Raw genomic sequence first — 14436 nt, forward strand, 5'->3', positions numbered from 1 at the left:
ATTATATATTAAAAATTATTAATAAAATAAAAAAATAACCTAATTTCAGTTATGTCAATTATTAATAAGATAGAGATTTAAAATTTATAATTAACAAGAATATATGGCGGTTTGTTGGTTTGAGTATATAAATGATAAATAAGAACTATGGTTTATCTTTGTAAATTAAAATTATGGTTTAAGTTTAACAATTAAACGAGATTATATGTCGAAACTTGGTTTTTAAATTTACTAACTCACGTGATCATGATAAGTGTCAAGTATAAACATACGATGTTGCAACATGTTATATCTAATTTTGTTAATATTAAGATATAGATAGAATTTTTAAACAATACTAAAAGTAATTATAAAAAATTAAAGAGAATTTTTTAGAACTACCCCTTTTGGTGTACCCTTTTTCATAAATACCTCCTTTATCTAGAGAAATTGATACCAATAACCTTTTTATGATACCCTCTTTTTTTGTCATTTTCATTTTTGCCCTCTCTTAAATTTTAATGGTCATTTTACCCTTATTTGAAAGAATATTCTTTCCCAAATGAAGGAATATTTCTTCCAAAAAATTTTCCCCCACAAATTTCCCACCAAAAACCTTCCCGCCAAAATTTTCCCGCCAAAAAAAAATCCGAGAAAAATATTCCCGCCAAAAAAATTATTCAGAAAATAATTTTCCCGCCAAATTTTTTAAAGGGTTTACAAGGTTTTTGAAAGGGACTTTTAAAGGGTTTACAAGGATTTTTAAAGGGATTAACAAGAGTTTTTAAATGGTTTTTAAAAGATTTGTAATGGTTTTTAAAGGGTTTTAGAAGCCTACAAAGGTTTTTAAATGGTTTTAAATGATTTACAATGGTTTTTAAAAGTTTTTATAACAGTTTTAAAAAGATTTACAAGGATTTTTGAAGGTTTTTAAAAAGGATTTACAAGTGTTTTTAAAAGAATTTACAAGTGTATTTAAAGGCATAGAAAGATTTAAAAAATAGTTTAAAAGGATTTACAAGGGGTTTTAAAGGGTTTTAGAAGTTTACAAAGGTTTTTAAAGGGTTTACAAAAGTTTTTAAATGTATTACAAGTTCTTTAAAATGGTTTTTAAGGATTTACAAAGGTTTTTAAAGGGTTTTAGAAGTTTATAAAAGTTTTTCTTAAATGATTTATCACGGTTATAAGGATTTAAAAGGATTTACAAGTGTTTATAAATGTTATAAAATGATTAACAATGATTTTAAAAGGTTAACTCAAATTTTGAAAGGTTTTGGATGACTTTTAAAAGATTTACAAAGTTTTTTTAAGGATTTTTGAAGGGATTTAAAAATATTAACAAGGTTTTTAAAAAGATTTTTAAGGAATTGCGGAAAAATTTTGTCGGGAAATTTTTTTTGGCGGGAAATTTTTCGGAAGGAATATTCTTTTTGTTTGAATGAATATTCTTTTTGTTGGAAGGAATATTCTTTTTGTTGGAAAGAATATTCCTTTCTTCATCATGGGTTATAATAAAGGAGGGTAATTTAGTCTTTTTGTACATTAAAAAGGGTATTTTTGAAAATAGACACCTAGAGAGGGTACTTATAGAAAATGGTATAATAAAAAGGTTAGTTGTGCAAATCTCCCTTTATATGTATATCCATTTTCAAAAATATCCATGTTTAAATATGAAAAATTATAAAGTTTTATATGTTTTATAAGGTACTTATATATAATAACTACTACTTGGAAATTTGATACAAATATTTTATAATTTTTTAAAAGGTTTTAAATCGTTTTTACAAGTTTTATAAGGTTTTTAAGTGGTTTTTGAAAGGGTTAATAAGATTTTTAAAAGGTATTTATAAGTTATTTTACGCTATTTATGAAAGATATATAAAAATATTTAAACATATATAAAGGTAATTTGTGTGTATATTTATAAGTTTTCACACATATTTGGATAAATTTCAACATTTAAATAGGGTTTTTTAAAATAAAGTTTGAAATAGGGGTATTTTTAAAAAGTGGTATATATTTAGACACAAATTATCTTCCTATGTGTGTAAATTTAAATTCCATATAAAAACCTTTTAAAAATTATTTAAAAACAAAGAAAAACTTTTTAAACCTTATAAAAACCTTATAAAAGTCTTATAAATGTCGTTTAGAACCTTTTTAAAACTTTATAAATATTTGTATTGAGTCTCCCTATAGTAATGATGATCTAGATGTATCTTATAAACTATATGAAAGTTTACAATTTTTTATATTTGAAATGGGATATTTTTAGAATGGATAGAAAATTGGTGTATTATTAAAAAGGGGTACACCAAAAAGAGTATTTATCAAAAATTCTCTTTCAACTATTAACCTAATTTTTGGTTTTGCCAGTTGTAGGTTTTACAATTATAAGGGTTATATGTTGAGTTTATAAATCTTCATTAAAGTTTATATTTTATAATTAAACGAGATTATTTATCGGTTTGGGTTTCTTAAAGAGGAGTGAGATTTAGGTTTTACAATTAAACAAGGTTATTTATCAGTTTGGGTTCATAAATGAGAATTAGGATTTACAGTTTACAAATAAATTAGATTTTGAGTTTAACTAAATACATAATTTTATTCATGATTTTATTTTATAATATGTTATATTTGTTTGATTTTTAATTTATGTATGAATGTATTATGCCATTGAGTAATTTCATTGTCTAAAACATAAGGGTGAATAAAAGATTTTCGAAAATAATATTTTTAGCTTAAATTAAAGATAACAAAGTTTAATATAAATCGTCATATAGTAATTTTAAAATATTTGTAACGAAAATTTGTAATTTTTTATAATTCGTATTTGAAAGATTTTTAATTTTTTCCCCAATGATGCTATAATTTATTTTAGAATCTTTATGTTTATTTGCGTTGTTTATATGAATTTATTTAAAAATGACAATATTTGTATTTAACATCATACATTGATGTTAATTTGAAAGAACTTCACACATGTGATTCAAGATTGTTCCACACTTACGTCGTCTATTTAAATAAAACGCTCATCATCAAATGCACTACTACTAATTAAGGCCACAACTCTCACGTATTTTTCCCTGCATTTGCTTTTTAATCTTTTTGATGGATAAACGACATTTAATTTAGTTTTATCATGATAAGCTAATTGTCAAGGTACACTGTAAAAGGTACCCTTTGAATAATTGAAAACTCACATTTAAAAGGATTCATCTCTTTTTTTTTTAATTTAAAAGGATTCATTTTTTTAATATAAAACCAAATGATTCATTGAATTGTTTCTAGCAAATACGAGTGGGACGCGTGTAAGAGCAAGGAAAAGTTTTGTCGTATTTCATCAGACACCGCCATACTCTCTTCTCTTCTCCCTCACTTTTTCATTTTGTTTCATACACACATCTCAAAAACATAAAGACCAAAGAGAGAGAGAGAGAGAGAGAGAGAGAGAGAGAGAGAGATATTAAAAGGAAAAACCCTAAAAGACTCCGAAATCTCCAGCTACTGCCTTAATTAACCTCGTCCATGCCGATCTTTCACATCCTTCCGGTGCCTCAATCACCTCAAAGTATGGATCTTTTTAACCAAAAGTTTCTCATTTCCACCACTTCTCTTTTTTAAAAAAATGTTTGATCTTTGTCGACTGATATATACATTTCCCTGTTTCTGTTGTTTGTTTGTGTGTGTAGAAGGGTTTTACGCAGTGAACAATCCATACCAAGCGAGCGGACCAAAAGGGTTTACTGAGTTCAAGTATACGGAAGAGAACCGTGATCTGTACGTGAAGCTTGATTTCCCAGGAGTCACCAAAGAGAGTTTGGTCGTCCGTCTCGAACCATCGGAGAAAACTGTTATCGTCACCGGAGATGCACCCAAAGAGAGCCCACACGATTCTTCTCACCGCAAGTACGGAACCGCCACGGGACTCATCTGCGACTGCTGTGTTATCAGTAACATTGAGAGTTTCGTTGAAAACGGCGTCGTTAGACTCCTCCTCTCCAAGAAGAAGACTAATCTTCATCATACTCATACCTTTTGTACCTGTAAGTTCATTTACTATACTCTACCATCACTGGTGGGTATAACCCAGAAGGTACATGATTTTCTATCTATTATTCTCCGGTTAATTAATATCTATACTATACAATATAGATCCAGAGATGATGAGGATATGTCTCTTTAATTAGACCAATTAAGCCTCTTTTAGAAACCAGTCTTTGGTTGTTTTTAGTAAATAGTATCTGACATTATTCATGGGTTTGTGATTGATTTCCAATTTTTGCAGACGCAGCTGATGGCCGTCCTCTTGGTATGCATCTATACCATTCACGTTTGACTATACATACGTACCTTAATTTCCACCATTTTAATTTTCGTTCTTTGACTTGCTTTTAAATATCACACTTTTTTGTGTACTGAATCTTGCAGCTCATCTCAGTGGACTTAACCCAGCTGAAGGTATTATATTTCATTAGATATTATGATTCTCTCATCTTGATGATATATATTGATTAGCCTAAAGACATACAACTTGGTTGGTTAACATCATTAATTGTTTCATATCGTAGGTTGCCGTGGCATTGACCCTCTTGGTATGAACTTATTCCATCTCTGTATTTGTTTGATTAGTTATAATAGTATGAATCAATAGTGTATATATATCATATCAAATGCATAAAGAACGTGTTTTGTTTCTCGTATATCAATTACTCTATAGTGAAAACAAAAGACTTAGCTAGAGGGAGATGCTATATATATAATTGATAAAAGTTGTGTGTTACGTAAATGGACAGATCCGGCGTTCACGGGTCCGATCATAGTACCACACCCGTCAGTGTTGAAGGGATCCAAGAGCGCTTACGAGTTAAAGCAGCTCCCAAATGGTGGTCTGTTTCTGCGTATTGACATGCCTGGCGTCCCAAAAGACAGATTCTCGATGGTAGTGGACGGAGACGGTGTCGTCACCGTGGTTGGACGAGCTCCTGCGATCATGCATGACTCATGTGGGCGTAATTACGTAGGCAAGGTCGCCCTTGTCCCTAGAGGCTATGACGGCCGTCGGATCGAGATAAACGCCAAGCATGGTGTCGTCCGTCTCATTATCACTCCCTAGCTTTTGGAATTCACTTCATCGCATCTTAATATTATTATATCATATATGCTTTTGGAATAGTCTTGTTTAAAACAAATTGACCTTATGCACCTGTTTGTCTTTTCTTTTGAATTTCGGAATATTTCAAGAACACTAATTGATATGGACTTTAATATGCACCTAAGACGTTTTATGAAAATATTTATTCACTCGTATATTTTTTTAATCTCCTTCTGATACATTGTTTCTGCAGTTAGACTAATAACTTTAATGTAAACCTATGGACTAAGAAATTTTAATGTTAGAGGAATTACGACTTGCAAAACGAGTTAATTACTAATTTCCCGAAATAGTGATTATGTCTAATGTACACAAATTTCACGTCGATCGTAGTTAGTAATTGCTCTATTTCTGCCAATAAAGCAACATAATTAGAAAGTTATATAATTTCACAAAAGGAGGGCAGACAACACGTGTCAAACTAATATTGGTGAAAATAACAAATGTGAAAAGACACGTGTCCTATACCTGGTTTGTCGTGTCTTCCTCAGACTACTACTCACTGGCTCACTCCGTCTTGTTCCTTCCCTCCCATAAAGATAATCCCAAAACCCCAGAGAGAGAGAGAGAGATCTCTACAAACGAGAAGAAGCCCTAATCTTTAACTAGCTAGCTCGAAATCTGACCCAAAAAAAAACCTCACTCGACGACGTTGAATCATGGCGGCGCTCCCTGTTAGTGCCGTACCTCAATCTCCTGGTAAAATCTCACTTACATCTGCTCTTTTAGCCATCAAAGTTTCCATTTTTATGTTTTTTCCTGGACAAAGTTCTCATTTTTTTGGTTCCTTTGTTTATTGTTAATGGTTGCAGAAGGTTTTTACGCAGTCAACAACCAGTTTCTCGTAAGTGGGCCAAAAGGGTTAATGGAGTTTAAGATGCTTGAGAACGAAGACACCTACATTAGGTTTGATCTTCCCGGTGATCCAGAAAATGGTGTGATGTCTTTCATTGACGAGTCCAAAAAAACTATCACTATCTGTGCCTACGCACCAAAAGAGCACCGCCACGACGGCTCTCACCGGATCTACGGTACCTGCTTCAAACCGAAATTGAAGATCGGCCGTACGAAGACCCAACTCATCTGCAAATGCCACGATATCTCTAGCTTCACCTCCCACATGTCCGATGGTGTTCTCAGGCTTATCGCCACCAAGACCCACGCCGCTACACAATGCCCTTGCTTCTGTATGTATTTCTTTTTCTATCACACCCTTTATTTTGTTATTATTTAATTAAATACGATAAATCTAATGAATAACTGAAAATGTATTTGTTTTCTACAGTGATTCTTGACGGCGAAGGTAATAAATTTTTCTTACTCAATCAATTCGATCTGTTGTTTTCAATAACTTTCCATAATTTTGTAATATACTATGAACTTTTAAGTTTTAGTTTACTTAAAATGTTTACACTCTAGCTCTTTCAATTTTTTGTGGTCATAGGTAGCTGTGCCTGTGACGCGGACCCGGCTCATCGTAACTTTCTCCCTGGCATGGATCCTGAAGCTCAAAGTAATTATTCCATTTGCAAGCTTTATGTACATGAAATATTTAGAATTGTTATTGAAGTATTGATTAGTATATAGTGAGACTGGTTGTTCTTGTAGGGAATTTATTAATTTGTTGTTTATGTGTGGAGCAGACCCGACGTTATCTGGCCACACATTGATGCCACACGTGGGTGTGTATGAAGGATCGCCCATGGCGTATGAGTCGAAGCAGCTCCCAGACGGCAAACTTTACGTGCGTGTGGACATGCCTGGCGTTCCCAAAGAGAACTTTACTGTCTCTGTCACCAACGGGAGAGTTAAGGTGACTGGTGAAGCTCCTGCTCGTGACCACGACTCTGCTGGCCGTTTCTACTCTGGTGACGTGGCTGTGCTCTCTGCTCTTGTTGACATACCAAGCCGCCGTGTCAAAACCATCGCCAAGAACGGTGTGCTCCGCCTCCTCATCCCTCGCGTTTGATGATTTCATGATGAAACTTTTGTGCTTGTGTTTGGTTAAATTTGTCTTTTCTTGAATGGACCCTTGTTCCGTGATTGTGTCGTTGGTTTTGAGGATTTTGTCGATTTAATGTTTTATCAGTACTTTGGATATGTCTCAACGAGAAAACAAATTTGGATATGTTTCAACGACACAACTTATTTTGTCGCTGATGCCTCTATTGAATTGCAAAGCGTTTTTACAGAACTCTTTGAGTCTTGTCAATACATAACTCTCTGAGCAGGAAGCATTAATAAAGGATTCCACCAACAAACTCTCACTACAGATCCTTTCCACTTTTCTACACTTACCTATAGATAACAAAAGGGCTTTTAAAATGTCACCTCTGAACCTCTGCATCAACATTGCTTTCATCTTCTTTGACATCCTTGTGATTTGACCTGCAAGAATTTCACAAACTAGTTTGAGCATTCATTTACATTCTTCTTCTCATAACTAAACGAGTTCTCTAATGGGATTTCAGCTACTAAAACAGTCTTCTAACCCAACGTTGAAACAAGTTAATACTGATGTCTAAAGTTCATTTTGAAAGACTGATGTATCACAGTAGCACAAATACGGTGAAACAAGTGGTGACGATCATAAGATTATATATACACATTCACCAAAGATAAAGACCATTTTAAGTCTCTTTGCCTATAAGACGCACTCTGAACTATATCTAACATGATTTCATCAGTACAGATGCAATAGCCAGGTTCACAATCTTGTACACTTTTTAAGCAGGAAGCAATAAACTATCACCAAGTTCAGTTCACATCCTATCCACCTTTTATATCTGTTGAGGCATCTATACACACCTATTCAATTTTACATTCATTGCATGATGATAATACATTTGCTGTGCCTGTTCCAATTGGAACCAATGGAATTATTAGCTACCAATGTCCGCTTTGCATCCGTGAAATGGTCTGATGACCTTGAAACAAAGACAAAGTCCAAGCATAACCAAGGAGATAGAATAATACATTGATAAATCGATGAGATAGGAGTCGATCAATTTTACCATTTTAGCAGTCCAAGCATTAGTAATGTCCCCCTTGAACCTGAATAACACCTTCAATTGGAGCCATAGGCTGCAAATCTTTATCATCTGAGGTTCTTTTTAGAGAAATGATGAGTCTTGGTTGTTGTTTTTATATACTAGTACGTAGTATTAGTATATATCCGTAGACTGTATCTGACATTTTTTCATGGAATCATGGGTCTGTGTTGTTGATTTCAATCGTTAATTGCAGTCGCAGGTGTGGCCACTGGCCATCATCGATCTCTAATTGGTATGTACCCATTATTTTTATAAACGTGGGTTGATTATAACTTCGTTATATTAATTGTTTCATGTCGTAGTAAGTCGCCGTGGCACTGACCCTCTCTTGGTATATATATATGACCATCTTCTCTTGACATAATTTCTCATATGCATGAACGTGCATGCTTTTCTCATATATATCTAATTTATCTATCAAACGACTTAATTAGAGAGGCTTGAGTTTACAACTTTCAACTTGCAATTTTCATGTTAGATACAAACTCAACCGAATATTCTTCATTACATAAGTACTTTACCATTTGAATTGGTTTTGGTAATAATTTTATATTTTTGAAAGAACAAAAAATTCACAAATGCAACACGTGTCCCCTTAGTGTTTTGTCTTGTCTTCACCAGAACACTCCTTCCCTCCCATAAAGCTACCAAAACCCTAAATATGCCAGAAGAAGAACCGCACACAGAGAGATCTCAAGAGAAAAAAAAAAACACTTCACTCAGCCGTTGAAATCATGGTCAGCCCTGTCGCTCTTGTTCCTCAATCTTCCGGTAACTAAAGATCTATCTCCAAATCTCACATATTATTTCAAAGTTTCCATTTTTGCTCTTTCTTTAATATAAATGGCTGATAAAAATCTCATCTTTCTTTGCTTTTTGTTTACTTGGTGTTCATGATTGATGGGTGCAGAGGGTTTTTACGCCATCAACAACCCATTTCTTGTGAGTGGTCCAAAAGGCTTCATCGAGTTCATGCCACTGGAGAACGATGATATGTACATGAGGTTTGATCTTCCCGGAGTTCCAAACAACGGCGTCAATGTCTATCTCGACAAGCCGAACAGAGCCGTTTGTATCTTGGGAGACGCACCAAAGGAGCACAAGTACGACGCCACACTCCGGAGCTACGACGGCACCACCCTTCGCCCCAAGCTCAGTATCCAAGGTATCAACTCCAAAATCGTCTGCAAATGCATTGACTTCTACTCCGGCTTCACTTCCCACGTCGCTGATGGAGTTCTCCGGCTTGTTCTCACCAAGATCCACAACACTACTCCTCGTCCTCCTTGCATCTGTATGTTATTATAAATAAAAACCTTAACTTTTTATTATTATTAATTTTGATTATATAAAAGATTAATCATATAGGATAATTATCTGATAATAGATGACTTTTGTATTCTACAGCGTTTATTGGTGGCCATGACGGAGAAGGTAATTGTATTTTTATTATTTAAATTTCTTATTTACATCCAGACAAGAAATTATATATAGTTTACAGATAGATATAATGTTTGAACTCTGTTTTTGTTTTTGATTTCCGGTAATAGATACCCATGGCTATGAATCGGCTGCTCACGTTATCCCCGCATCGGATCCTGATGGTATTCACATATCTATCTCTTCCTCTGTAAGCTTATGTTATACAGTACCAACATTAGTTTATTGTTAGTATCATATATAGACTTATATTGTGTATAGGAAAAGAGTGATTGGTCTGGTCTAATTACGAATATCTGTTGTTGTTGTTTGTGATGTATATGGTGGAGCAGACCCCAACTTAACTGGTCCGATATTGATGCCACATCCATGTGTGGGTCAAGGATCTCAGATGCCTTACGAGTCTAAGGTGCTCCAAAACGGTGGCTTGTTCGTCCGTGTAGACATGCCGGGGGTCCCCAAAGAGAACTTCACCGTCTCAGTTGCTGATGGAAGAGTCAAGGTGACTGGTGAAGCTCCTGCTCTAGGCCACGACTCAGCTGGCCGTTTCTACTCCGGTGATGTGGCTGTTCTCTCCAGTCGTGCTGTTGACCTTCCCGTCCGTAAGATCAAGACCATTGCCAAGAATGGTGTCATCCGTTTGATCATCCCTCCCGTTTGATGATGATTTCTTGGTGAAACTTTGTGTTTGGATCTGCGTTGCTAAATCTGTTTTCTTCTTTATTCGGGATAGTGTCGTTGTTTTAAGGATTATGTCAGTTTTATGTTTTAGTACTTTGGATATGTCTCAACGACAAAACATACTTGGTATTTGATGTTTAAAGACATAACTTATTTTGTCTAACGCACTGCCCTATAATCTTTATCATGAGTCTCTCTATGTACGTAGTTGTTTACCAGTTTCTAAGGTCACTATTGAATTGCAAAGGGTTTTACTTAGCTTTTGTCAAGGAATACAATTAAAGCTTCAAATATGAGTATCAAAATATAAGGAACACATGCACAACGTCTTCTTTGAGCGGGAAGCAATAATAGAGGATTCTTAACACTTTACTATATGTCTGAAGATTTTTCCTTATACACATCCATAGATAACAAAAGTGATTTATAAAAATGTGAAACAACCTTTGAGTCTTCTTTCTCTTCTTGTGATTTGATCACCGCCTGCAAGAAGTTCACAAACTAACTTGAGCATTCATTTATACTCTTCTTATCATAACTAAAGAGGTATGTAATGGGATTGCAGCTACCAAAACTGTTTTCTAACCCAATGTCAAAACAAACTAATACAGAGTTATAAAGTTGATTTGAAAGAATGATGTGTCACAATGGCTGCCATTGAATGGCACATATAATGTGTTGTCAGAAGTTCGTCGTCAAAGGGAATAGTTAGAAACATGGGTAATGTGGAAAGGTAATGGTTTGCTTCGATAAACCGTTTGGTTCAGACAAATTGAACCGAAATAACCAAGGGTCGGATTGAAATTAGAGTGCTGTACAGTATAGTACCAAGCACTTGATCCTCCACTATGATGAAACATTTACATTGGTGTCAAGATGCCTCACGTTTTGTTTAGTCTTTTTTTTTTTTGTCGTCTTTTTGTTTAGTCTTTTTGATTAATGTTATGTATTTTATATAATGTACGACTTTTGGCAGCTACCAAAAATCATTCGTGGGTAAAAACCACAAGGTATTAAATGATTATGTATGTCTTATATTGTTTTCCGGTTAATAGACGAGAGATGATGATATGTCTTATCATCCAATCGTTTGAGCTTCTTTTATACATTAACGTTTGACTATAGTATCCATCTGTTTGTCTTTTTCTTTTGGATTCCGGAATATTTATTTCAAGAACACTTATTAATTAATATGGACTTTAATACTGCATACACTCATACTTATTCTTTTATGCAAATAAATATTCACTCGTATGTTTATCTCCATCTAATGCATATGGTTAATAACTTAATATACATTGCTGGTAAAGGTAAAAGAAAACTCATGAGATTTCCTATATAAAAACTTGCAAATTTCATATAATTTACTCATAAATTACGTGGATAAGATAATACTTCATTAAATAACACTTTGCCATTCAAATTGGTTATGGTAATTGATTTATTTATTTTGGTCAAAATTGGTTATGGTAATCATACTATAATTTTATAACTAAAAACAAAAACACAAAATTCACAAACGTGACACGTGTACGCATTAATCTTTTTGTCCAGTCTTCTTCACCAGACAACTCCTTCCCTCCCATAAAGTTACCAAAAACCCTAAATGACACAGAAGAAGAACCCACAGAGAGATCTCAAACAGTTTAGTCACAACCCAAACTAGCTACTAGCTTAGAAAATCCCGGAGGAAAGCTTCACTCAGCCGTCGGATCATGGTCAGCCCTGTTACTCTTGCTCCTCAGTCTCCGGGTAAACTAAATTAAAGATCTTCTCACATTTATCAATATCATTTCCTTTAATTTTTTGGAAAAAAATCTCATTCTTTTTTTTTTGGCTTTTTGTTGTTGTTGTTTGGTATTGATGATTGATGGGGGTGCAGAGGGGTTTTACGCCATCAACAACCCATTTCTTGTGAGTGGTCCAAAAGGCTTCATCGAGTTCATGCCACTGGAGAGTGATGACATGTACATAAGGGTCGATCTCCCGGGAGTTCCAAACAACGGCGTCGATGTCTTCCTCGACCTGCCAAACAAAACCGTGTGTATCTCTGGGGACGCACCCAAGGAGCACAAGCACGACGCCACACTCCGAAGCTACGACGGCACCGCCCTTCGTCCCAAGCTTAGTATCTTTGGTGAAAAGTCCAAAATCGTCTGCAGATGCACTGAGTTCTACTCCGCCTTCACTTCCCACATGGCTGATGGAGTTCTCCGCCTTGTTCTCACCAAGATCCACACCGATACTCCACCCCCTCCTTGCCTCGGTATATTATTATTCAAAAAAAACCTTAAACTTTATGTAATCATTAATTTGATTGTAATTTAAAATATTCATTGCATAATTATCTGACTACACATTAATTTGTTGTTTTCTACAGAGTTTCTTGCTACCCCTAACGGACAAAGTAAGTCTTTATTTTTATTATTGCATCCACAATAAATATAGATTTAATGTTTACACTCACTGTTTTAAAAAATTTTCCGGTCACAGAGCCATATGGCACGGCTCCTCACCGTTGTCCGCCATCGGATCCTAATGGTATTCACATATTTTCCCCCTCTGCAAGCATATGTTATACATAACAGAAGTGTTTTATTATTTGTATTATAAATAGACTTAGAGGAGAAGAGTGTTTGGTCTGATCTAATAAATTAGGATTTTTACTGTTGTTATTGTTAATTTGTGATCTATGTGGAGCAGACCCCAAGTTAACTGGTCCGATATTGAAGCCACATCCATGTGTGTGTCAAGGATCTCAGATGCCTTACGAGTATAAGGTGCTCCAAAACGGTGGCTTGTTCGTCCGTGTAGACATGCCGGGTGTCGCCAAAGAGAACTTCACCGTCTCAGTCGCTAATGGGAGAGTCAAGGTGACTGGTGAAGCTCCTGCCCTTAGCCATGACTCAAGTGGACGTTTCTACTCTGGTGACGTGGCTATGCTCTCTACCCTTATCGACATTCCCGTCCGTAAGATCAAGACCATTGCCAAGAGCGGTGTGATCCGTTTGATCATCCCTCCCGTTTGATGATGATTTCGTGGTGTAACTTTGTGTTTGGGTCTTTATTGAATCTGCTTTTTTTTGTTTTCCTTGAGTAGGACCTTTTATTTATTCGGGATACTGTTGTTGTTTCAAGGACTATGTCAGTTGTAAGAGCAACATTATCAAGGAGATCTTAATTTTTAATCTTAAGATTAATTTATTATTAAATTTGAAAAAGTAATGGTTAAGAGTTGTATTTTTGTTTTTAGTTTTGAGATGTCTTTATTGGTAGAATCTTAAGTTAGGGATCTTAGGAAAAAATAATTTTTTTTTAAAATTAAATAAATTTAAATTTGTAATTTTAGAAAATTTTATAATTATTGCAAATTTATCATTTTAAAACATACATGAGATACAATTTATAACATAAATAACATAAAAGCATAATAGTTTTAAACTTGATTTCTAGAAAATTTAATAGTTCTTTTGTATATTTGAGAATGAGTAAAAAACAACCTATCTTAAAATTTTTGTCAAATGTTTATTAGACGTTCCAAGAGTCTTAAGAAACCAAATTAGACTATAACTTTTTTAATAAAACTTTTATCTTGGATAGTATTGGTAGGTTGATACATGCATAGGCATAACAAGAAAAACATTTACAAAAAGTTAAGACAATCTAAAATACAATAAATTAAAAGCTTCCAAATAGTTCCAATTTTTTAATTTTTTTAATTAAAATATTAAAACATGAAACAATAAAATATATTTTCGAAATAAATTAAAAGAAAAATGTTAAATAAGAACACATAACACAAAAAAAAAGCATTCCACCACTCGTCTATTGACACATGTCGTATCTTAGCCACAATTTTAGATCTTAAATAAGATCTAGATCTTAGCATAAATCATCATTTACCATTTAAATTAAATCAAAAAGTACTCAATATTAAATTAAGAATGAGCTAAGATCCGATTGATAATGTTGGTCTAATGTTTTAAGCTTTTATTGTTTTGTGTTACTTTGGGCAGATCTGGAATAATTTTCTTAGAAACTTGCTACTTTCGACTTCATTAACTAGTAATTATTGATTGCTTTATACACAATAGTTATTAACAAATCATAAATGCCTACTGTTTGCTG

The 14436-nt window shown here is 34.0% G+C and overlaps 4 protein-coding genes and 1 long non-coding RNA gene across 5 annotated transcripts in view; 4 read left to right on the forward strand and 1 right to left on the reverse strand.

Moving 5' to 3' along the window:
* The window catches only part of LOC17880162 (putative 57 kDa heat shock protein), an 8299-nt gene extending 3051 nt beyond the window's left edge, over positions 1 to 5248 (forward strand). The window contains 8 exon segments of the mRNA XM_023778096.1: positions 3672 to 3735; positions 3786 to 3809; positions 3811 to 3888; positions 3934 to 4025; positions 4268 to 4291; positions 4411 to 4440; positions 4551 to 4574; positions 4776 to 5248. Coding sequence (XP_023633864.1) covers positions 3672 to 3735; positions 3786 to 3809; positions 3811 to 3888; positions 3934 to 4025; positions 4268 to 4291; positions 4411 to 4440; positions 4551 to 4574; positions 4776 to 5095 — 656 coding nt within the window. The 3' untranslated portion in view covers positions 5096 to 5248.
* A 506-nt stretch (positions 5249 to 5754) lies between these two features.
* On the forward strand, positions 5755 to 7164 carry LOC17879137 (putative 57 kDa heat shock protein). Its single transcript, XM_023779230.1, has 5 exons — positions 5755 to 5833; positions 5947 to 6321; positions 6420 to 6437; positions 6579 to 6647; positions 6778 to 7164. The coding sequence occupies exons 1-5, from the start codon at positions 5794 to 5796 to the stop codon at positions 7101 to 7103; spliced, it is 828 nt and encodes a 275-aa protein (XP_023634998.1). The 5' UTR covers positions 5755 to 5793; the 3' UTR covers positions 7104 to 7164.
* Positions 7165 to 7260: 96 nt separating this feature from the next.
* LOC17879719 lies at positions 7261 to 8230 on the reverse strand. The gene is made up of 3 exons (XR_002832996.1): positions 8149 to 8230; positions 7943 to 8061; positions 7261 to 7522 (listed from the first exon to the last, which is right to left on the reverse strand). It is a non-coding gene; the product is annotated as an uncharacterized LOC17879719 (long non-coding RNA).
* A 648-nt stretch (positions 8231 to 8878) lies between these two features.
* LOC17879063 (putative 57 kDa heat shock protein) lies at positions 8879 to 10485 on the forward strand. The gene is made up of 5 exons (XM_023779100.1): positions 8879 to 8958; positions 9098 to 9481; positions 9595 to 9621; positions 9738 to 9791; positions 9960 to 10485. The coding sequence occupies exons 1-5, from the start codon at positions 8922 to 8924 to the stop codon at positions 10286 to 10288; spliced, it is 831 nt and encodes a 276-aa protein (XP_023634868.1). The 5' UTR covers positions 8879 to 8921; the 3' UTR covers positions 10289 to 10485.
* Positions 10486 to 11984: 1499 nt separating this feature from the next.
* On the forward strand, positions 11985 to 13446 carry LOC111829602 (putative 57 kDa heat shock protein). The gene is made up of 5 exons (XM_023779101.1): positions 11985 to 12060; positions 12191 to 12574; positions 12689 to 12715; positions 12802 to 12849; positions 13012 to 13446. The coding sequence occupies exons 1-5, from the start codon at positions 12024 to 12026 to the stop codon at positions 13335 to 13337; spliced, it is 822 nt and encodes a 273-aa protein (XP_023634869.1). The 5' UTR covers positions 11985 to 12023; the 3' UTR covers positions 13338 to 13446.
* The last annotated feature ends 990 nt before the right edge of the window (positions 13447 to 14436 follow it).

The sequence above is a fragment of the Capsella rubella genome, unplaced genomic scaffold (assembly GCF_000375325.1).
Source record: "Capsella rubella cultivar Monte Gargano unplaced genomic scaffold, Caprub1_0 scaffold_7, whole genome shotgun sequence".
Classification (NCBI taxonomy): Eukaryota; Viridiplantae; Streptophyta; class Magnoliopsida; order Brassicales; family Brassicaceae; genus Capsella; species Capsella rubella.